Source organism: Mytilus trossulus, chromosome 8, assembly GCF_036588685.1.
Source record: "Mytilus trossulus isolate FHL-02 chromosome 8, PNRI_Mtr1.1.1.hap1, whole genome shotgun sequence".
Lineage (NCBI taxonomy): Eukaryota > Metazoa > Mollusca > Bivalvia > Mytilida > Mytilidae > Mytilus > Mytilus trossulus.
The window spans coordinates 26873215-26899044 of NC_086380.1; the positions used below are offsets into that span (position 1 = coordinate 26873215).

The window sequence follows — 25830 nt, forward strand, 5'->3', positions numbered from 1 at the left end:
ACATCTGACCTAAATCTACAAACAAATATTGATACAAATTTTCAAGTTCAAAACAATAATAATGATTTACTGGTGAAACGATGACAACTGTATGAATGCATTTATATCCGGGGCATTATATGTTACCTTTGTCAAGCATGCCAAGAGATTGAGAGCTTTTAACATGATATTGACCTTGGTCTTTTACTGAAATCAGTAGTTTGTCTTTTTAGTTGATGGTATTTAAGGGTTGATGTTTCGTTTATACTACGTATGTTAGTTTATTAGCTTCGTCGTTAAAAAAGAAAAAAATATATAAACTTGCTATCGACATTGACACCAAATTCTTAAAAAAAAAGAATGCTTGTTTCACACTTAACTATTATCTTTACGAATAATAAAAAATGCATATCTACTTCCATTAGATATTAAAAAAGGTGACAAAATCAATTAAAACAACAGCAAAACGTGTTGTAAATCCGCTGATTGAACCACAACTCCCCTAACATTTTTTGAGGAATAATGATTGTTATGCCCAATTATATTGCAACATAAGCTTATAATTTGATTAAATGAACAAGGGCGTTGTTAAACAGGGGCAGAAGTTAGAAATATGTCAGCACCAAAGTTTGTATATGAGTAGCTTATTAGCATTCAGACATTCAGAGCCCAAAGTCATATTAAGGATGGATAGAGGTGAAATTGAAAAAAACAAATATGGAATTTGAAATTGACACCATAAATCAGACGAACATTAGTTAAGATTTAAAAAAAAAGCTAAAGCAATTGATAGGTTTTGGAACTCCTTCTCGAGATATTAACTTTTAAAAAATGGCGCGAAAAGGTTGACTCGAACTTCTACTTTAGTAGGCAGTATTTGCATCTAGGTCTGATATAGAAAGAAAAGAAATCTTGAATTTGCTTAAATTTTGATAAATATGGCCTTTTTATTAATGACCTATTGATTGACGACTTAAATGAACAGGAAAGTGGGTGATATGGGGTAATTTATTTACCTGTATCGTCGGGAAAACCCCAAGTGGGCCGAACATCTGACACAAATTTCAAAACATGACTTACATCTGACAATGCCGTGTAACTCAATCTAATTAAAATATTGATAACGTAATCAGAGATCAATATTTTAATTAGATTGAGTGTAACTGAACACACCAATAAACTGTTTTCAATTCCTACGTATCATGTCAGTGAGTAGTTGAATCTCAAGTATATACCAGTGAACTTGAGATGAATGAAACTATCGAAACTAAGAAATTGGTATGTCTCATATCTTAATCTATCTTGTTCTTTCCTTCGATATTGACTCAGATGAACGAATTCAAATTGGGACAACGTGATAATTTCAACTTTCAAATTGTCAACTATCCATTTCTCATTAATAGTATACCATTATATATTATATATATGTATATATATATAAGTACGTCTGAGTCAGTGACAACTCTACAACAGATTTATCCATCGGATCACCAGCAATGATGGTGATACATGGATGTGTACAATATGTATATACAACTCGTCTAAAAATCCAAAAAGTAAAAACAGATATAATGAAAGGACAATTGAAAATCACGGCGAAAAGTAGAAATTTTCGTTTGCAAAATCTAATAGTATCTAGTATTGGTCATGTGAGCAGATGTGATCTCTCTTGTCTCACTTTGCTTCCGTAGATAGTATCATACACCCGTCTATCTGCCAACTCTTTACATTTCCATCGTCCTAACCAAGTTTGTCGGGGATGGTGTTATGGAGTGATAAAGTAATTCTTAAGTAACCGATTTCATTTCACATACTTAAACCCATGTTGAAATGCTAAAACATATTGACGATCTGCAAACAAGGGCTTCTTATTTTTGTGATGTTTCTGTTTTTTCTGTTTAACACAACTACCAGCACCAATGTCTTTCAAGGATTATTTGACTGAGATATTTATTACTGATAGATAGATTATTTTAGAAGTGCTGGTGTCTTGATTGTAGATTGGTTTGCATAGGAACACAGAATCAAAATAAAATGTTCGCATGATCTTCAGCTTCTGTTTTGGGCTGCAGCTTTATAACTGTAGCTTTATAAACTCGACTATAGATATGCAATATGAATCTCAGACTCTTACATGTAGTGCGTAAGTTATTGGTGTTAGGAGATTATTGAAGATTTTTCAAGTTTGTAGGAGACCTTGTCGTCATAGTTTTTTCGCGGAACCGGAACATAGGCCTATTGTTTTACATCTGTCTGTCCATGATCTTTCAGTCAGTCACTAGTGATTGTAGATTGTTGTCAGGTTGGATTTAGGCGGTTTCTACTTGAAACTTTAATTTCTTGCTGACTGTACCTCACAATAGTTCGAAATACCTACAATGCACCCCTTCAGAAGAATATTTCAAAAAAAAAAATCCGCTCGGCAGATGTAAAAGTTGCGCCCCCCCTAATTTGAAATCAGGCCTGGATCCGCCCATGACATCAACCCAACAATGTTAGATCTGTAAATATGCTTTAACAATTTTGTTGTTTTTCCCTCGCCGTTGAGACTACTATGTGTTATAGTAGTCTCAGCTCGCCGGGATTCGAACCCATGCTACTGAGATATCGTGACACCAAATCGCCTGCACTGTAGACGTCCCGCTAGACCACACGTCGTCGTTGTAGAGTTGTCCCCTTAATAAATAAATTCAAATGGTGTTTTTACTGTCTTCTGGTTGGTTAAAATTATTAGTTTCATTTTCAATGTTATCAATTTTGATGGCGACAGACCCATGACATTGAGTATTCATACACCAACTATGCCGGGTTGTACTTTTTGATAGAAAATCTAATTTATTTATAATGAATGGCAATAATTTATTTTGATTTTTTTGAACCATAAAACTAATTTTTGACTCTTTATATTTCACATAGTATTCAATGTGATGATTAAAAAAATAGTTTTAAGGTTCAATAAATTCAAAATAGAACAGCCATTCATGAAATATTTACGATTTTATTTCTCGTGCTTCGTTTTTTTCACGATTTTTATTATCCGTGCAACGCCGTTTTTACGGTTTTTATATTACATGTTTATGTGTTCATAGCCCCCCCCCCCCTTCCCCCCACATGGTCTTATATAATTATAGATAATTCCGAAAACGTTTGCTACATTTTGAAATTTTGAAATTTTGTCAATTTTCGCGCCATAAAACTTTTAATTTCCCGCGAGATTTCGTTTTGTTGACATATCCGGTTCCGCTGTTTGTTTACACATGAGACAGACTAAAGGTAACTTGTAACTTTCAAATTCAAATCAAGTGACAGTCTCAGAATAAAATGTTGACAATAGAAAGATTATACGAATAAGTAATTCCTATTGCCAAAACAACAGATAATGAGCGATAACAGTAAGCGTTGAGATTTAAAATCTGACACAAAAGACTAAATTTTAACTCTTATTTATTAAAATTAAAATTAAAATAAAGATGTGATTTGAATTTTTTGCAATGAAACAACTCTCTACCAGAGTTTCCAAATGATGTAGAATATAGAAGGGGGTCTCATTGGGGGTTCCAATCCCGGATCCTGCTTACTATTTTGTCAGATTCCCTTATCCCGCTTACACTATGTACATGTACATAAGCAATTCTCATTTTTTCGTCATTTCCTGGGTCCCGCAGGACCTCATTTCCCGCTTGACACAATAATTTGATTTTCACGTATCACGCTTTCAAAGAATTGGCTTGGACCACAGGTAGACCCACATAGAATGTATAGGCCACTGTACATCCTTCAATAATGATCAGAACTCCTACTGCATTGTCATGAAAGTGTGCCTTGAAAGGTTGTTAAATCACAGGCACTTTTTTTCTATTGGAAAATCCTCTGTCAACCTATATTTAGGATATGTTGATTGTAGTCCAAATAATTATGACCTCTCAAAACATTGCAAAAGGTTATTTAATTTTTTCTAGTCCATCACAGAAAAAAATAAAATAGCCTTTTAACATGTTCTGTGAAGACGTCATAATTGTTTGGACTACATTTATCTTCCCATGGACAGAAGCAAGTGCTCTAAATTCATGAAATGGTAAATGGTAAATGAAAACATTTCAAACAAGAAAATTGTTTGGATTTATGAATAAAGATAAATAAACTACAAAAACTAATGGCAAGACCTGAAAGTCATGACTGATGTGGGATATCCAGTAGCATGCTGATGCTCTCCCCAAGGCCTTGCTATAATCTTAAATGTAATGCTATCTGAAGTAATTTTCTTAAAGATTATATTGTGGATGTGATGCTATAATATATTATTTAGAAATCAGAAATAAGATGGTACATGTGAAATGATGTATTTCAATTCCCCTTGTTTACCAGGTTGTTACATGTAAATGAAATATCTAGGGAGATTATAATATACATGATATCATATATATGTATAATTTATCTTAAGAAAAAAATAAAGTTCAGTTTCCTGACTCCCTACCTACATTTACATGTTTGTACTACACATGTACACCTTATACATTTTAGGATAGTTCTGGTTAACCATGTTAACATGCATGGTTAGGCATTATAAAAATCAATACATTTTAATTTTTCGAATAAGCACCAAAGCACTGTCCAGATCATTGGCAAATAAAGAAAATATAAATAATCATGATAATATGAAAATGATATGCCTTCATGTATCTATTTTCCTACCATTGTGTACAATGTATGTGTATTATTCATGTTATACCATGTATACTATTAAGACATGTAATTATATATTTGTCTGTTGGTTCGTTTATTTTAGATTAGATTAAAAAATAAGTGACCCTCACATTTTCTTATTTAACAAAAATGTTTTTTGTTTGTTTTAGATCTTGACCATGGAAGACAACTCTGTCTGAGAAGAAAATGAAATGGGTTCTGGTAAGAGGGTTATTTTGCACATGTAAACGATATGTGATGATGTGTCTTGTCAGATTAGATATATTCATTGGTATTTGATTTCATGCAAAGTCTTCATGAACAAAACTTTAATTTAGAAAATGTGCATTTGGTTGAACTTTTTAATTTTTTACCTAGGCCTACATTTGTATATGCAAGAAATACGGAACATGTATTCGAAAAATATGAATGAATCCACAGTAAGATGTGAAATCATTTTGGGAATTTATCTTTTAGAAAACTATTGTTTTATTACCTTTTATGACAATGTATTCCTATTTCTTGCATCAATTTTTAAAGCTTAATTAGAATTGGTTTTTATGATCAATGAATGTACACAATGTAGTATTAATTTTCACATGTTTGCTTTATCTAGAAAAACTTCTGCATTTAGAATTTTTGCATTTGTAGTTTGATTTCATATAGTGTGAGTAGATCGTCTTTGGAATCGTCTTTGTTCACAAACATCTTAATTCTAATCACAAATAATTGGTTTTTGTGGTGCTATAATTTAAAAAAAAAATTATTGATTGTCTCCCTTTGCATACAGTTATAATTTTCAAACTGCACCTATCGAATTATGCATACTCATACTTATCAACAAAATTTTCAATATTTTTTGAAATTTTATGATTTATTAAGGATCAGTGAATCACTGTCGAAAAAAATCCACCAACGATACTGATTGAATATATAACATGTATAAGTAATTTTATTCTTGAATTTAAAAAGCATCAAGTGCTACGCAGATAGATAAATGTAAATTTAACTGATTTTTATTCATTCTTGCATAGAAATATATAATTTTCAATCAAGCAAATAATGTGAGCACTCGATGTGTTTCAAGGATACATCAGAAATCCCTGACTTTGGCATAATTTAGCTTAACATTTCATTTGAGGAATTTGTCCAAAAGGACAAACTTTGCTCGTGCATTTGTGAAAAAAATCTTATAACTTTTAGCATGACAGTTGTTTGCTACTCAGTGTATGTCAAGCATCTGGGAATATTTCTTAGTTTGGTTAAGTAAAGATCTCAGAAACCTATTGTTATCTTTAATTTGCAGCATTGCCTCCCCCCCTTTTTATAATATTTTTGAACTTGTAAACTTGTCTTGGATGTCTGCTTTGTTTGAATGATTTTGACTAACAAACAACACTTTACTGACTTGCACTGGTGTTTTGTGATTTTTTGGGATACGATTGCTGTCAAGCAATCTGTAGACTTTTACCATTGACCCTATGACACACTCCCTCACATCATTCGTTTTATTCTAAACATTCGGCAACATCTCAGATTCTTATGATTGTCTTGCTTTAAAAGGTAAAAACAAGCAAAACAATTGAACATAAACAACTTTCCTGTAATGTTTTACTCATAATCTTCATGTATGATATTTTCCTTGACTTATATGCGTGTTTTTAACAATACGGAAAATCAGAATTAAACAGTATTTATATTTAGTTTTTTATAAATTTAGAAATACGTCAGAGGGAATTCCCAAATTTTGATAACTTGCGAGAGTTCTCTGAAAGCCGATCGATAATTCTATTTCTGTCACAAGAACTGAAGTGGAGTATTTCTATATTTTACCGTTATGAAACTGATATTTGATACTGTACTCTCATAAAGAAATGGAGAACCATTCATGATATCATTTAATAAACGTTCTTGTTCCAAATCGCAAGTCGCGGTTTGTTTATGTATTAATGTCCAAGCGTGGTCTCACTAATTAGAGACAAAAAGAATTGTAGAGACAAAAAGCGTCAAGAAGCGACAAGAAGAATAATATTAGCAACAAGAAACTATTTAGCGACAAGAAAACAATTTTTTATTAATATTACTTATTCGAAATAAATATTAAAAAAATATGCAAAAGAAAACAATTTCAACGACAGGAAAGTTAATTTTGATAGGGGGGAAAAATGAAACTTGTAAATCTAATTCAGTTGCTACATTTATTTACATGATATTTTATAAGGTATCACAGGAAGTATATTTTGTCTTTTTATTTGTTTTTAAAACCATTTTTGTACAATGTATAATTAACTTGCAAAATGCATTATTTGTGCATAATTGTCCAGAAAATTCATACACAAATTGTGAAATACAAATTAAGAACTGAAATCAAACAAGAGGAAAACATAATTAAAATGTGAATATTTTTCATCATTTTATTTAGTGTATTGTCTCATTTAACGATATTTATCATGTTTATGCATATAGATTGAAGATTAAAGGAAACTGATGACAATCTTGAGTTTTCAACAGGTGCTCACTATTCGGTACAATAATTTTATATTCTGGTGCGTGTAATTGATGAAGGTGTTAATGGATGTTATTGTTGCAATAAAACAAAGGACACGCACCTAGTTAATCTCATTTGTTGCTCTTAATTGTGTATTACCTTAGAGTGAAGCCACAGCTAATGTTGGTCCTATCAGGAAAAATTAATTGTACAGTTAGGAAGGAAATAATATTTCATGTTTTGGTTTTATTAAATCCTTCAAAAGGAAGGTGACAAATCTTTGTTTTTATTTTCATTTTATAGTGTTTACATTTCCTTTGCTCTTACACATGTTTAATTTCTACATATATCAATATGATAATAAAAAGTACACAATCTCTTCATCGATTTTTTTTTTATTTCTTCATCTTTCAATATAATCCTAAAAAATATTTTAATGTATGTGATAACAAAATGTATTCTTGTCGCTAAATAGCTTCTTGTTGCTTTTTGTCACTTATTATTTTTCTTCTTGTCGCTTCTTGACGCTTTTTGTCGCTAATTAGTGAGACCCCACATGCGTGTAGTTTTCCTGATTTCAAGGGGTATCAGATTGAGTGATTCCCCGCTTCATTGATTAATTTGAAACTCATGGGATTCTTTCTATGTCTGTCTGCATATGGAGGGCTATTGTTGTTGCATAATTTTAAATCACATGCATAATTTAAATCAAAATAAATGTTTCATCGTAAAAATTACCTATAACACCCCTTCAGCAGAAATGGAATCTTCCATGTTATCGTTTCGAGTTGTCTCCCTTTTCGAAGTATTCGTCAAGAAGAATTAACTCGTTAATGCCGGTAAACGTCGTATTATATTAAGAACGATCTCAATGTAAACAGAGGAGTGTGTACGGAAAGGAGTCATGCCCTCTGACCCAAAGGAACTTCAATAATTAAAGAGTAAGAAATGGGGTTCCTCCTAAACTGGTCCGCCGTTCTATATATAGCTTCGCACCGAAGGTCAGTGTAGCGATAAGTGAACACAATATGATAGGGGTCCAGTTTAGGGTTCCTCCTAGAATTACGGTGATAAGATACGGAAGCAAGTTAACTCGTACCACGGCATTGGAACCAAAAAAGTTAACTTGTACTACTGGGAAGTAGCGGGCTCCCCCTTAGGAAAAGTTCTGGATCCGCCACTGTAGAACTTAATCCAGAGGAAAGTTAAAACATTGCTTTAACTGTAACATATTAAAATTGAACATGTTGAATATGTATATATCCAATTTAAGTTAGTTAAAGCTGTAATCCATGATCACAAATTGAATGCTATGTTAACAATTGTTGAAAGCCATGTGCTTTTTTTGCGGGGGAAAATGCGGACCCCCTTAACAGGAATCAGTTAAATTTCATTGTTACATTTATTAATAGACAGTAAAAATAATTTTGGCAATCATTTTGACTAACTGCTAAGATTTTATTATTCATGAAAAATTTTCTTCGGGTGAAACTGTATATATATAGATTCTTACATTGATACCAGTGGATTATCGGATTTATCCAATCGAGATAGTTAAATTATCAATTTTAAAGTCCGAGCCGCCTCGGCGAGGACTTTAAAATTTATAATTTAACTATCGAGATTGGATAAATCCGATAATCCACGAGTAACTATGTAAGAATCTGTTTCTCTAATGATTAAAAAGACATTTTCTTTTTTTGTTAACCGAAAATCCCCTTCGAGTGCCTTTCACATTGCACGAAGTTGTCAATTTCATTAACACCTGTTATCCTATTTTGATTCATTCAGTTAGCTAAAAAGGTCATGACCCTTAAATTCATCCAATGATCTTTTGAGATCACCAGCAACCACACGTTGATTAATTTTTTTTTATACAATGGGTTCGAGAAGGGATAAATTTCCATAGAGTTAGAGAAACCTTAATTATCTACATCTCCCACAGTATTTTCTATCCAATATACAAGGAACATAAGCTACAAATTGGTCACTGTACTTTCAAATTATATACATTTTACAGACTTAAGAGGTATTGGGTGAAAGTAACGTATATCATGTATATTCATCATTTAACACCATTTGAATGCATTTAAATAAGTTGGTACGAGTTAGCAATGGTTCGATTTTTTTTTTTTTTTAATGGTACGAGTTTACAATGGTACAGGATAACTATAATTCGATAAAACACAATAAGTACATGGCTCATACACTTGTAACGGGGATTGGCTATTCTTTAAGTTGAGTGACTATTCAGATTGTTACATTTTGCATGTGCAGTTGAATTAGTTTAGAGAATAATACTATCCAGCTGTACCAGGGTTACCGGCAAAAATGCTTGAGACTCGCGCATGTTCATGCTTTTTTTGCAACAGTATTCTTGGATCTATTTCTTTCCTCTTTGATCTTTTGAATTTTGGCCAAATCTCATGCATTTGTTTAATGAAAATTTGGCAGAACTGCTATACATGTGTCGATGAAAACTATGGCAATCGTATCCCTCAGAGCATTCTGCTCTTTGATTTGTTAAAATAAGTATGCTTGTCTCTCATTTTCTCAAAAATTATAATTGTTATGTCAAGATTTGTTTTCTTCAAGAACTATTGACTTTTTATACCTTTGAAATGTCTGTTTACAGAGCATGTCAAAACTTCTATATCCTTTTACAACATATTGAAGAAGAAAGACCCTTTAAAAAAATCTATGTTGACTAAAAACACTTAAATAACCCTATTTTTGATAGTTATAGATTAATTATTTATTACATAAAGGCTTTGTTCATTGTCGAAGGCCATACAATGACCTATAAGTGTTAGTTTTGTGTCATTTGGTCTCTTGTGGAGAGTTGTCTCATTGGCAATCATACCACATCTTTTTATTTTTATACGACCGCAAATTTTGAAAAAATTTTCGTCGTATATTGCTATCACGTTGGCGTCGTCGTCTGCGTCGTCATCGTCATTGTCGTCGTCGTCGTCGTCCGAATACTTTTAGTTTTCGCACTCTAACTTTAGTAAAAGTGAATATAAATCTATAAAATTTTATCACAAGGTTTATGACCACAAAAGGAAGGTTGGTATTGATTTTGGGAGTTTTGGTCCCAACATTTTAGGAATTAGGGGCCAAAAAGGGCCCAAATAAGCATTTTCTTGGTTTTCGCACTATAACTTTAGTTTAAGTTAATAGAAATCTATGAAATTTTGACTCAAGGTTTATGACCACAAAAGAAAGGTTGGGATTGATTTTGGGAGTTTAGGTCACAACAGTTTAGGAATTAGGGGCCAAAAAGGGACCCAAATAAGCATTTTTCTTGGTTTTTGCACCATAACTTTAGTGTAAGTAAAAAGAAATCTATGAAATTTAAACATAAGGTTTATGGCCACAAAAGAAAGGTGGGTATTGATTTTGGGAGTTTAGGTCACAACAGTTTAGGAATTAGGGGCCAAAAAGGGACCCAAATAAGCATTTTTCTTGGTTTTTGCACCATAACTTTAGTGTAAGTAAAAAGAAATCTATGAAATTTAAACACAAGGTTTATGACCATAAAAGGAAGGTTGGTAATGATTTTGGGAGTTTTGGTCCCAACAGTTTAGGAATAAGGGGCCCAAAGGGTCCAAAATTAAACTTTGTTTGATTTCATCAAAATTAAATAATTGGGGTTCTTTGATATGCCGAATCTAACTGTGTATGTAGATTTTTAACTTTTGTCCCTTTTTCAAATTGGTCTACATTAAGGTCCAAAGGGTCCGTTTGATTTTGACAAAAAATTAATCGTTTGGGTTCTTTGATATGCTGAATCTAAAAATGTACTTAGATTCTTGATTATTGGCCCAGTTTTCAAGTTGGTCCAAATTGGGGTCCAAAATTAAACTTTGTTTGATTTCATCAAAAATTGAATAAATGGGGTTCTTTGATATGCCAAATCTAACTGTGTTTGTAGATTCCTCATTTTTGGTCTTGTTTTCAAATTGGTCTACATTAAAGTCCAAAGGGTCCAAAATTAAACTTAGTTTGATTTTAACAAAAATTGAAATCTTGGGGTTCTTTGATATGCTGATTCCAAACATGTACTTAGATTTTTGATTATGGGCCCAATTTTCAAGTTGGTCCAAATCAGGATCTAAAATTATTATATTAAGTTTTGTGCAATAGCAAGTCTTTTCAATTGCACAGTATTGCGCAATGGCAAGAAATATCTTATTGCAAAATATTGTGAAATAGCAATTTTGTTTTTAATTAGAGTTATCTTTCTTTGTCCAGAATAGTAAGCAAGAAATATCTAATTGTAAGAATTTTTTTTATTTGGAGTTATCTTTCTTTGTCCAGAATCAACTTAAATCTTTGTTATATATACAATATACAATGTATATTCACTTTTTACTACCAACTGATAAATTAAAATAATCTTTTCCATTCAGTGATAACAAGCAGTTTTTTTTTACATCTTAATATTTTATGATGTATTTAAATGAGTAGTTATTGTTGCAAACTCCATTAGAAATTTTAATTGAGATTAGTTTTGGAATAAGGGAAAGGGGGATGTGATTAAAAAAATTGGGTTCAATTTTCTCATTTGAAATTTCATAAATAAAAAGAAAATTTCTTCAAACATTTTTTTGAGAGGATTAATATTCAACAGCATAGTGAATTGCTCTAAGAGAAAACAAAAATTTTAAGTTCATTAGAACACATTCATTCTGTGTCAGAAACCTATGCTGTGTCAACTATTTAATCACAATCCAAATTTAGAGCTGAATCCAGCTTGAATGTTGTGTCCATACTTGCCCCAACCGTTCAGGGTTCAACCTCTGCGGTCGTATAAAGCTACGCCCTGCAGAGCATCTGGTTATATTTTATATTTCTTCATTTTATGTTTGTTTAATCATGGTGATGATGTTTCCTTGAGCTTTAATAACTCAGATCTGACCACACTCCCTCTTCGGTTAGTTTGTAACAAACCAACCAATATTTTGATGGTGCATATTAAAATGACAAAAGCGTAAGATTCTGAAAATGTGTTGAAAAAAAACTCTTTTGTATCAGATCCTGGAAAACAAAGTGTTATTTGACACAGAAATGTGCATTTTAATCAGATCGGAAATTAATGGAATTTTTTTGTTATTGTGAAAAACCGACTGAATGAACTTTGAAATAATTAAAACTTCAATGTATTTTGATTTCTGCTTGAAGGACATGAATAACATTAATTGATATTGAATGATGATTGACAGCATTCAAGAGGACATTACACTCTGAATTTATAGTGATGTTTTTATGGTGAATATTTCTAGCTTTTGACTCAGTTTCTGGGAATTGCAAAAATCTGTCTCTGCTTTTTCATGCTGAAGAATGTTCTGGAAAATTGAAACGGTTTCTTAGATTCACAGAATTTGGATGGAAATTATAGATCCCAGTGGATTGGTTATGAATATGATATACCATTTCAGAACAATTAAACTATAGAACTTACTTGAAGCAGAAACCGAAACGAGTTCAGTGAAACTATAAATATAAATGACTTTTTGAATTAATTGACAATTCAAAAATCCAACCTTGAACAAGGTGAAGGAAAAATTGATCTTAAAAAACAATAGATGAAAAAAACTGAACTTGTCATTGAACTTATCAAAACTAAGTTAGCATTCAGAAAATGGATACTAACATTGACCTATAATGGTTTACTTTTTTAAATTGTTATTTGGATAGAGTTGTCTCATTGGCCCTCATACCACATCTTCCTATATTAAGACATTAAATGTTACGAATTTTAGATCAATCTGGAATTTTTTATTGCTTATAAAAAATTCTGTATGCACCATTCCATATTTTAAAGTGAACAATTTGGTTTACATTAGATATCATTCTAATAAAAATACATGTAAATTGATACGTTGTGCAAGTAATACTTGACGGTTTTACCGCATGGTATTTAAACCCCGGGTTCAATTTTTAGGGGGTTCAAAATACCATATGACACCGGTTTGACGACCATTTCTGCTTTTATAATATAATAGAAAATTGAAATAGCCATTTTTTTTAGATTCATCACCACCTTTATGTAAAGATTAAAAAGAACTTTTAAAACAAATAATTACAACAGAATATTTATATTTTTTTTTTTTTAAAACATTTGTATAAGAAACTGTCTGTTGTTCCTTGCTGAAGATATTCTGAAAAAATAATAGGTTTCTAGATAAACTGAATTTGGATGGAAATTATAGATCACAGTGGATTGGTTATCATATATATATTTTGAGAACAATTAAACTTTAGAATATAATTGAGGCAAAAAGCTGAAACAAAAAAGTGAAACAATAAATGTTAATGACTTTAAGATATAATGGATGATAAAAAAAAATACCAACATTGAACTAAGGTGTCAGAAGGTTGCATGATATTTTATTTTTTTTTTAGAAAAAGACGAAATTTGTCATTGAAATGATCAATAGATAACATTCTGAATCTTTTTTTTTTATAAATATTTTTAAAAAAAAATTGGAAAAATTTCAAGGTCAAATCCTTCCTTAATTTTACAATTCTGTTAACAATTGGATTAAAACAAACTGATAGTTTGTACAAGAATGAATTTGTGAGATGTAAAAAAAAACCAAAAAATCTTTGTAATTTGAACAAATCTTCAGTCTCAAAAGTGGTTTAAGTATTTTGTACTTCAAGAATGATATACTGTCATTATTTCATTTGGACAGCGATTATGTCATTTTAGATTATAAGAAACACAGACAATTTTTGCTTAACAATCCAATCATTGGATAATCCATGCGTAATACAGTTTATTTAGTAAAGTTAAGACGTCTAGGAAAGACAAGTGTATAAAAGTACAAACCTCCTACATGGTCAGATTTATTAACAAGTTTATAGCATATATAATTATATGAAAACTGCTGTCCATCATTAATGTACTTAACAGTTGGTTAAAATTCTGACCCGTTGAACAGTTTGGTTTAATAAATAAATTCTAATTTAGGAATTTTGAATGAACTGCAATATTATCTGTACAGTAATACAACTAATGATATAATAGAGAATCTTTCATTTCCATTTCTAATTCAACACCATCTTACATACCTGCCAATATTTCAAAATACCCATGGAGGTTTTATGTGCAAGACGGCTCTCATAGTACTATATATAATACCCTCAAAGGGGCCAACACAATTTATGTTAATGTTTCGTTTTTTTTTTTTTTACTTTTTCATACTTTAACAATCCTATAGCCATGGTAAAATTGATAAAATTGTTTTTTTTGTTTTAATTTGTGGACAAAATTACTCTTTCAAGATTTCCATTTGCGAGCTTTCATGGGGAGAATAATATTATCCCCTGCAAATAGTGACAGTTAGCGGATATGATCTTAATGAACTACAGAAAAAAAACTTTTAAAGAAAAGTTATAAAAAATGGATAAATATACCAGGTCACTTCTTATTCTGATATAGTAGCCCTACATAATGTAAGTAATATAACATATTGTGTTAGGTAGGAGGCTATTACGTCTGACTTAGATTCCAAATCTCCTTTTATCCATGTGTCACACAAGCATATATATATTGATGTCCCACTTTCTTAGTCTGTTTAACATTCTAGAGACAGTACTTAATTATTATGGGGATTTAAAGTCTCAGAAATGTATTAAGGTATCGCACATTATTCCATTTAAGGCTCTTATAATCAGTGCAATAAAGTTTGGATACCTTGAAAAACAAAATTATATTTTTATGGTTGTTGGGTTGCTGTCATGGATTTATGACTTATACTCCACATCACACTTTTCATATGACCTATATATTTCAAGTTTAAATGACTAGCTCTAATGAGGTCTTAGCCCTTAGAGGCTATTTTAAGAATTGCCTATGCAAAAGTTCACAAAAACCTTGACCTTTTACCTCAAGGTAAGAAAATTCTAAGATATCAAATTAAGGCTAAGTGATATTTTCATATCATCAAATTTCAATAGGTTGATATTTACCTGAGATATCAAAGGAGTAGGTCCAGTAAGATGCCTTTTTGGACCTTAAATATAGCAGTTTTACAAAATTGTTAAAATGTTTTAATGACTAAATCAGTTAAAATCTTCACATAAACTAATTGAATCAAATGAAATAGACACGTTTAAAAAGTGGTCAAAATCTTTCGTCAGATGAACCTAAAATTTGAGGCCAAAATCGGTCCTTACCGGACCTACTCCTTTCAGTTGGGTGTTATTTACCTGAGATATCAAATTTCAGTAAAGTTATTTTTACCTGAGATATCAAATTTCAGTAGGGTGATCTATTTACCTGAGATATCAAATTTCAGTTGGGTGATATTTACCTGAGAATTTAGATAAGGGGATTTTTTTCACTGACTTATCATAATCACAAAATTAATGAAAATAACTTCACCTCCAAATTAGAAATTTGAATAAAAATCCAATGAAACTACAAATGTACCTTAATTATTAAAAGGAAAACTCAGGTGAAGTGACCATGGGAATCCAGCACACAACGCAATTGTATTCCAGTTGATTGGTATTGACCGTATTGATTATAATATTGCAAAAATACTGCAATAAAATATAGATGATCTGGGGCTAATCATACAAAACTTTTATTTTATGTTCTATGATCTGTATCTACATTGATTGTGGATATGTAATTTAAATCATTGGTTTTTAAAAAACAGGCGTCCCTTCAAACAATAGCATAATTGTCACGGGGATTTTGTTTGTTTCAATTACAATACAGTCGTCAATTTAATAAATAAATAATTGGTTAGTATCTAGTACCAACTTTGTTATATTTCCTACTGGGAATATGTTTAATTAATGTGTATTGGCCCAAAGTTTATTGGCAGAATAATATAGGCTTTCTTATCAACTTCTGTCAGAGGTAAGCTGTGTTTTTACTTTACTAATTTTTCCCCCTTCTTTTTTGAAGAGTGACTTTTGTGTACTAAAATAAATTTTGAAAACAACAAACAAGCAAGTACTTAATGACAAATGAATGAGAACCATGAAATTAATGGGGCATAATTGCAATTGTGAAGTGTTTACTGGGAATTGGCTTATTTATGTTTGAGCAATTTGAAAATTATATTGTGGTTTTGAAACTATGTTTTCCTTCAATTTACAAATAAATTGTTTATTTTTTCTAACATTTTTCACTTTTATTCAAGGAATTTCCACTAATTGAGTTGGAATTATAAACTAATGTTCATCTAATGGAGAAAATTGTCCTATTTATTGTTATTTGTTGTTGATCAGTTAAGAACGATTTAAAATCAGGAATTGTGATATCAGTTTTAGAAATATCTTTGCTGTTTTGGAAATAAAAGTTCAACCACAAAAAAATAAACATAATGAAACATAATTTATAAAGGAGATCTAAATAAGAAAAAAAGATAAAAAAAACCCCACAAAAGTTGAAAAAACAAGATCTTAAAAGTAAATTTTGAAAATTTAACAAAATATATTCTGTTAAAAGCTAGATTATATAAATGTTGTTGTTTTTTCAGGAGTTAGTGGTATATGTGGGTACACAGACGTATCACACCTCAGATTGACTCCAACCCGTAAGAAAAATAGAGTCTCATCTTCCAGTAGTACCTCAAGGTAATGTTTTGTTGCACATTTTTGTATAATGTTGTTACCAATATATATATAGATCCTTTACTATAGATAATTGAGCTGATCTGTAACAATAACGTCTCCATGCCTTATATATCATGTACTGTAGTACGACGCTAGATTAAAACTGACGTGGAAATGTAACACCCGGCCACCGTAAGCTTTATTATTGTGAAGCCCAGGTGGTCGTGTTCCCTTCCCCCCTAAAAAAAAAGAAGAGATTAGACTAACAAACCAAACAAATAAAATAGACAAATGGAACACTGAGCTGAGCTACAGTACATTCATGACACGATTTTAGGTTGTATTTGTGCATTGGCTGAAGCCTTCAAATAAAATGACAAGAAATACAGTATTTAACAAATTAAGATTAAACTTTTGAAGATATATGTACTATAAGAGTGATGAAGGATACCAAAGGGACATTCAATATAATCTGCTTTGTTAACCTTTCTGATGGTGTGATGACAAGGAAACTAATCTATAATTGCCTGGTTTAAATTGCTCTAATTATTGGACATATAATGTCATGTAATACATTATTAAATGTCAGTCATAACATTGGTGCCACTTAGAGTTTAATGGAATGGAAGAATTTTTTTCCAGTATTGGACATAATTTTTTCTTTGCTCAAATGGAAATTATAAATTTGTTTGCTGTTGAAGGAAGTTAAAAGTGCATATAGGACTTATAGTTATTCTTTACATTTTTCAAGGTCGCTAATATGAAAAAATGCTGTAAGCTTAATTAGCAGAGGCATCTGCTGTGAGGGGGATAGGACTTTTTTTGGGACGGGGGGATCAAGTGTTTTCAAGCTCTAAATTTAAATTTTGGGATTAATCCTTTTGGGATCCGGTAATTTTCTTTTTAAACTTTGTGATGTAAGCATTTAATTTTTTTCAATTTGGGACCTCAGGATTTCAAGTTTTTAAGCCCGGGTCGGGGTCAGGACCCCTTCCATCCCCCTCTTCGCGATCGGTGTCCCATGGACACAATTTCTCCAATTTATTTTTGACAGATTAAGAATAGCAGAAATATGTATGCTTTCAGTTTTATTTTAATGACTATGATTTGGTTTTCTACGAAACCGAATCTCGGGTAATATCTACATGCAGACCCATTAAATGGAAATTTTTGTTCTAAATTATTAAATATTAAGTAACAAAGTTTTATCTATGTTTGAAATTGACCCGTTTTAATGTGAAAACCTTGTTTCATACGTTTTAATGATCGTCTATGGAGCCATAATTAGATAACATCTAAATTAGCATTAGTGATAAACTTCTATACAATTCTTTGATTCAGAGTCTGACATTAAATATTTCATGATACAATGATAAATAAAAATCCATAATTGATGAAATTGTCCTATGATTGACATGGAAATGTTATCACAGACGATACTGTTCGCGTTGACTTAAATATTGCATGATACAGAACAAGGAAAGTTTGGTTAGTCTTAATCCATTAATGACAAAATTATCCACTTGTAGACAAAGTAATGTTTCTACAGACTGTTTTTTGTTATCACGGCTCGATCTCTTCCCGATTTTTTCCCGATCCATTATTGACATGTCTTATCCTTGATAGAATCTCAGTCAGTTGTTTCTTTTCCGGCTTGTTTCATTAAAGTGGTGAAAGAATCTTTCGAAAACTTTCATGCAATGATTAGCATGCAATTCATTGCTTTGTCAATTCTTTAACATGTTTAATGGCCCCCTGGATTTTCAATTCATTAAGTTTCTAATTTTTTGGAAGGTTTAGCAGTACTTTTAATGTGTTATACTTGTAGGATTAAATATTAGATTTGTGTTTAAAGACAAATATGTATAACCAGTAACAATTAACTCTTCTTATAGCAATGTCTTCATTTTGTTGTTATGCCCCACCTGCGATAGTAAAGGGGCATTATGTTTTCTTGTCTGTGCGTCCTTCCCTCTATTTGTCCGTCTGCTTGTCCGTCCGTCTGTTTGTCCCACTTCAGGTTAAAGTTTTTGGTCAAGGTAGTTTTTGATGAAGCTGAAGTCCAATCAACTTGAAAATAAGTACACATGTTCCTTATGATATAATCGTTCTTATTTTAAATTAAAATTAAACTTTTGACCTCATTTTCATGGTCCACTAAACATATATAGAAATTAAAAGTGCGAGTTTCAGGTTAAAGTTTTGGGTCAAGATAATTTTTGATGAAGCTGAAGTCCAATCAACTTAAAACATAGTACACATGTTCCTTATGATATGATCTTTCTTATTTTAAAACCAAAATAGTCTTTTGACCCATTTTCATGGTCCACTGAACATAGAAATTAAAAGTGCGAGTTTCAGGTTAAAGTTTTTGATAAAGCTGAAGTCCAATCAACTTAAACTTAGTACACATGTTCCTTATGATATGAGCTTTTTTATTTTAAAACCATAATAGACTTTTGACTCCAATTTCATGGTCCACTGAACATAGAAATTAAAAGTGTGAGTTTCAGGTTCAAGTTTTTGGTCAAGGTAGTTTTCGATTAAATTAAAGTCCAATCAACTTGAATGTTAGTAAACATGTTCCCTTTTGGTTGATCTTTTTACTTTTTTAATGTCAAATTAGATTTTTTACCCAATTTCACAGTCCATTGAAGTTTGAACATGGAAAATGATAACGCGAGTGGGGTATCCGTGTACTTTGGACACATTCTTGTTGATGTTTGTTATTGGGCAATACTGTCTCAGAGACTGTATTTACCCCACATTTCCATGAGTTTGAATTGATCTGTTTTTTATTTTATTTTTGTTGACCCTGTGTCATTTTTTGTGCGTGCCCAGCTGAGTTTTTTGCAATAAGGCTGCATGCTTGGGGCATTTAATTGACATCATTACATGTATGTCAGACTTTAATTTTATGAAAAATTATTTCAAATTGTTGAAAATTTCTATATCTATAGGATATATATATACATGTATGTTTTCTTTGCTCTAAAATTTGGATTTCTGACGAATTTTAAAAAATTGTTTTGACCTAGATGTTTGAGTGAAACAAATACACTAGAAATTTCACCTACTTCTTTACAGCATTTAATTCCTATTTATCAATAAAAAACATTGTAAAATCCCCATAATACTTGCAAGACTTAAAGCTTAGATGAATTCAATCAAAGGAAGTAAGCTAGTGGGAAGTTCTGTATTGATACAGGTTAAGAAATTGCACTTAAAAGATTTGACTAATTGATGTTTATTAAAACACTAAAAACAATAAATTAATTTGTTGAATTGAAAATGAATGATATTTCCACCCCCAGGTTTGGCTAGGAAGATATTGATTTTTGTTTGCATTAAAGCTAGGTAACTAAGATACCTTCAGTTCATGGGAAACTTTGAAAACATGATAAAGGAGATCTGAGTTTCTCATGTCAGACAGATTTGATCTTTTCTTTGGTTTATATTTCAGTCTGCATTTGGCTACTAATTACCTTCCTTCCTGGCCTAGTCTCTAACCAATTGGACTTTGGGGATTTAAGAAAGTTGAATTAATGTCAAGATGCAAATGGTCTTTTTACTTCAATTTTCTCATATATATCATGTATATATATATATTAATTATAGTAATGATGATTATACACAAACCATTTTTGTCCACTGAGTATTAAGGTGATGCATGGGACATGAAAAACATGGAGTCATTTGTGTAAGGCTTTGAGTGGGACATGGAAATACGAAGTGTCCATCCTTTTGTCCTTCCGACAGTTTGGTCTTGTTTAAGCGCTCTCACATTACAATTTTTAGCAGTAGAGTAGGCTAACAGCGATAAGTTGTATAGTAGAGGGGCATTATGTTTTCTGGTCTGTGCGTCCTTCTGTCTTTTCGTCCAACCATTCGTCCCACTTAATTCAGGTTAAAGTTTTTGTTCAAGGTAGTTTTTGATGAAGCTGAAGTCCAATCAACATGAAACTTAGTACACATGTTCCTTATGATATGATCTTTCTTATTTTAAAACCAAATTAAACATTTGACCCCATTTTCATGGTCCACTGAACATAGAAATTAAAAGCGTGAGTTTCAGGTTAAAGTTTTTGGTCAAGGTAGTTTTTGATGAAGTTAAAGTCCAATCAACTTGAAACTTTGTACACATGTTCCCTTTTGGTTGATCTTTTTACTTTTAAGGTCATACTAGATTTTTTACCCAATTTCATGGTCCAATGAAGATGGAAAACGATTATGCGAGTGGGGCATCTGTGTACTTTGGACACATTCTTGTTTTAAAAGAGTTGTGCCCTTTGGAAATGTAAAATAAGTGGATTGCAGGGGACATTGGAACTCTGTTATTTTATTGTTTAAAAAAACTAGATGTAGTTTGGAAAAGTTTTACTGTGGATTCATTTATTTTCATTGATAACAATTTATTTCAAGTTGATTGAAGAGAAATTGTGTTTTCATGGATTTTATTTTGCAATGCTTTATTGACAAAAAGTACTTCCTTGAACATTTAAATTTGTGGTTCATTTGTACTTATACAAATGTAATAATATCCACGTAAATTGGTGCCACATGGATGATAATGAGTACCTCATTGTATGACCTTTTTGATTTGAATAATTGCTTAAAATATTATCATTTTGATCCAAAAAATGTATATTTGCATGTTTTTTTGTTTCTAAATTTTAAATAATTTGATCCGCACACCTTTTGGACAGGCAAAAACTTATTTTTTGTTTGTGTTCACTTTGCAACATGTATTGTTAAAAACTTGTTCAACTCACCTTACAATTAATTCTTCTCCCATCAAATTTAGATGATGAATGACTTTTAAAATCATCTTGAAAAGAAGTTTGTACTTTGTTACCAAGCTTCTTTTAATTGTGTTCTTGACTCCTTTTTTGTGTGTCTGTTTTGCTGTAAGAAGTTGTGTTTATTAATTGAAGAATTTGTTTGGCATCAACACCTAACTTGTTAAATAATAAACGGAGGTATTATGTAATATTTTGCCTAGAAAACCCGAAATAATTATACTTGATTGAGTCACAGAATTTGTAATTTCGGCTGAACAATATAACATGATGTCATTACCATCGACCGACTTGTGCAATTTGCTAATTAAATTTGATGATACATAGTCAATTCCCATTGGATTATGTGGTATCCCAGTAGGATTAATTTGGTGATAGAATTCCAGTCCAGCAGACGTGACATTCTAATTATGATGCATGATGGGTAATTTTATTTGTAGGAGTGCATCCATAAATGAAGATTAATTTCCAGTCACTCACAGCTGTGTCAGTCAATATTGAATTACCTCCCTTGTTTTTGTGGATGTTAATTTTATTAATTGTGGATTGAGACTTGACTTTGGACTTAATTTGTTTACATTTCTCTTCGGCATTGTTTGAATTCCTGTATTATCAAATTATCTCCCTTTACTTAATGTTATTGCACTTTGGTATGTGTTTTCTTTCATAAAATTTTATGACATTGCACTTTTTTTATGAACATTTAGAAAATTAATAAAGAAACAAGTAGAATTACATAATATGTCAAGAAGTGCATTTACAGTACAGATTTACATTATTTAATGCACTCGTCCACTTTAAAAGCTTAATAGTCATTCTTCAAGTCACTGTCAACACTCAAAACCTAAATTTTACTGTTAAATAATTATTATGTTATATGACAGTTTATTAAAACAGTTGACCAGAATGTAACCCCTTTTTAAGCTCACTTAGCCAGTCTGCTGTCTGCCGTCTTCAATAACTTTCACAAAAATGTACTCCTCTAAAACTACTGGCCCAAACTTAAATAATCTTGGCCATAATCATCATTAGGGTATTTAGTTTAAACAATGTGTCTGATGACAAATAAGTCAACCTGGCTGCAATCATGAGATGCTTCTTTATTGGAGTTATTTCCCTTTAATGACAAATTTTGCCAACTGAAAATTACCAACAAATATGTCAACATGACTGGAAAATCGTTAACTAATGGTCTTTATATTAGTCTAAATAATTATATATCATTGAACCCTGTCAACAATGAGGTTGTACACAACAGCCCATGTGGATTTTGCTTTTTCCACCCACCCATCCCACTCTAGCTATAATCTCTTTTTTTTGGGTAAAAATATAGATTACAAATGCTTATCTGCTCTTTTTCAATTGATTGTAATTACAAGTCGTTTGATTCAACAAAAGAAATTGCTGCAATGCCCACTGTGTATTGGTGGACAGAGTGGACATTGAATTAGCTAGAAGTTTTGCCTAACCTGTGACCTTTCCCAGTGTGGGCCAGATAATAATTAAATAATTCAGTAAGTTGTATGCCATCAAATTTTTACAAGTAATCACTGATTTTCTATAATAACTGCACAGGGACATTAATTCTCGAATTTACAGTAAATGAATCGGGTTGATCATGATGCAATATCAATTAAATGTACCGTTCTCCTTTGTTTTGATCATGCTGTATTACCATTGGGCGAAGATAATCTAATATGCTTCCTTATTAAGAATTGGATTAACGATTCCAACAGTCCTTGGTTCTGATTGCTTCTTACAGAATTGTCATTATACTTTAAAAGACAATATTACTTTGTCAGTATAAAACTGAATTTTCGTTTGGCTCATGTTTTAATGTCTGATTCAACCTCTGTGAAATTTGTTTCATTAGAAACATAACACCTTTATAAAAAATTTAAAAAATCGTCAGTATAAATCTGAACTTTGTTTGGCTTAAGTGTTTTAATATTTGATTCATGCTCCGTGAAATTATTTCATTTAGTATCATAACACATTTTTTTAAGAAGAAAAGGTCATTGTCTGTGTAAAACTGAAGTTTGTTTTTTCTAGTGTCTAATATCTGATCCAGACTCCATAATTTTTTTTCTTTAGAAACATATATATATAACACGTTTAAAAAACTAAACAAAAACTAGAATTAGTGTTGATTTTTCAGAATTTGAAACTTGATACTGATGATTTATTTCGATTCCGATATCAGATCTCGGATTAAAATATTTGATTACACCATCATTACGGATTAATGTTTTTGTTTTTTCTTCCGATGCTAATTGATCTTTTGTTAAACAGCTGCTTGTTGACAGATGATGTAAATATTTTGACCGATAACTATTGTACAGGAAATAAGTATAGCTTAGGATGTAAAAGTTGGCGCCTTAGGTTGAAAAAATTGGACTTTATTCATTCTTAATCTGTTGTAAAGCAATCGTTTTCATACTGGAGGAAGCAATTTTAAGTTATTGATATCTGATATGAATTTTGAGCGTTTAGACAAAGCAATGTCAACGGAATCGTTAATGACTTTGAAAATAATACTGATGGTTATATTAAAGCAAGTTACAATTTCAATCATCGGAATATAAATCTGCTATTGAAACAAGAAAATTGATGGAGGCATAAATGTAAATATTGAGTGACAATTTCCACGGAGACGCAGGAAGACACTTAATCAAACAATTTACGAGACAAATATTGGATTGATAAATGATGATTTGCAATTGGAAATTATTTACCTCAGTTGGGTAATACTTAACACCCTGAAGATTAAGTAATAGTCATTTTTAAACGATCGTTGCATGTCAGTTATAACATGAACAATGATGTTTCAAAGTGTTAAATTCTGATCATGCAAATTGGAAGTTGATGGAAAGAATGGAATATTTTATCGCATAATGGACTTAGGTTGCGTGTTAGCAGGGTACCAAATTTTAAACTGTGACGAAATGTGCTAACTTTTTTTGACAATTCATTTAGGTTGCGTCCCTAAGCGTAGGAGATAGAGGTAAAACATTCGATGAGAAATGTCACTAGCAGTTTATTTTGTTGAAAAACCTGACGTACGTAAAAATTGAATAAAACTGATCTTAATTGAAAAGGATTGATATTTCGCTTTTAAACGGTTTTAACTTTGTGGTATACAAGCGCTGCAATCAAAGTTGAATAAAGCAATTTGTAATTAGAATTATGTGTTTTGTATTCGAGTGTGTAACTTCATTTACTTTTTTGTCGTAGATTAATGTTTTACAAAGACGTAGTATTATTCAAATAAACATTATTAAGTCAGACAGAATTATTTTGAAATTTGTATCCGCGTTTATAAAACATTTTTGTAGACAAAAACCAGTGAGTTATGAGTCATTAGGAGAAGAGTAAAGTGCGCAGTTTGAGTAAAATTTTAGCTAGACATTATAACTCTCATAAAACAGCATCAATACACAAGTTTTGAAATATTATACTTTGAAAGAGAGCGAATAAGCCTTTAACTTGTGAAAGAGAACTGTTCCGGAGAAAATGGAGGTCAAACGCAGACACAAATGGAAAGTGTTGATTTGTTGTGGAATGAATTCTTGCTTCAGTCAATGCAGGTAACTTGTTCAAACACTTTTTTTATTTAACTTTTTTTTATGTTTTAATATTATAAATTAAAAAAAAGAAAAAAAAAAAAATGGTAAAAAAAAATGGATCTTCCATGTGATCTAAATAATCCGTAAGCCTGCATTTCAGAATATACATGTAATGCTCTGGAAAATGATGTATCAGTAGATAGAAAAGTGGTGATTCTTTAATACATGCCTTTCTATTGTAAATATATATTGTTTAATTAAGGGATGGTACTATTAAATGAACAATGAAATTACCCAAAAAATGCGCATGTTTTTTGGAACATTTATCTGCTTTCATCTAATTTAGGAAATTATATTTGATAAACAAAATATTCTCTATGAATTAATTAATTATGAAATGAATAAAACATTTAAAGAAATGCATATACAATGTACATTTCTTATTTGAATTGATACATCATTTCATGAATTTATTGATTATAGTTTCAGTTTGAGATGTGATTGACTTGATGATTGAATAAATATCATTGTAATCAATATATAGTTTGATGAGTGCTTATCACAAAATCATAGGGTCAATACGAATATTATAGGGTCAAACCCAATATCATAGGGTCAAACCTATTTTCATAAAGTCAAATCTCAGATACCATACACTTTATCGCTATTTGTCCACTGTTACTGGATATCAAACAGGTTCCCATAAAATTTTGATGTCATAAAACAAAAT

At 31.1% G+C, this 25830-nt stretch overlaps 1 protein-coding gene across 1 annotated transcript in view; it reads left to right on the forward strand.

Moving 5' to 3' along the window:
• The first annotated feature begins 3270 nt into the window (after positions 1-3270).
• LOC134680757 (calcium/calmodulin-dependent protein kinase kinase 1-like) overlaps positions 3271-25830 on the forward strand; it is a 72446-nt gene continuing 49886 nt past the window's right edge. Inside the window, exons 1-3 of the mRNA XM_063539977.1 lie at positions 3271-3371; positions 4833-4884; positions 16660-16756. Coding sequence (XP_063396047.1) covers positions 4875-4884; positions 16660-16756 — 107 coding nt within the window. The 5' untranslated portion in view covers positions 3271-3371; positions 4833-4874. The remainder of the gene's footprint in view (positions 3372-4832; positions 4885-16659; positions 16757-25830) is intronic.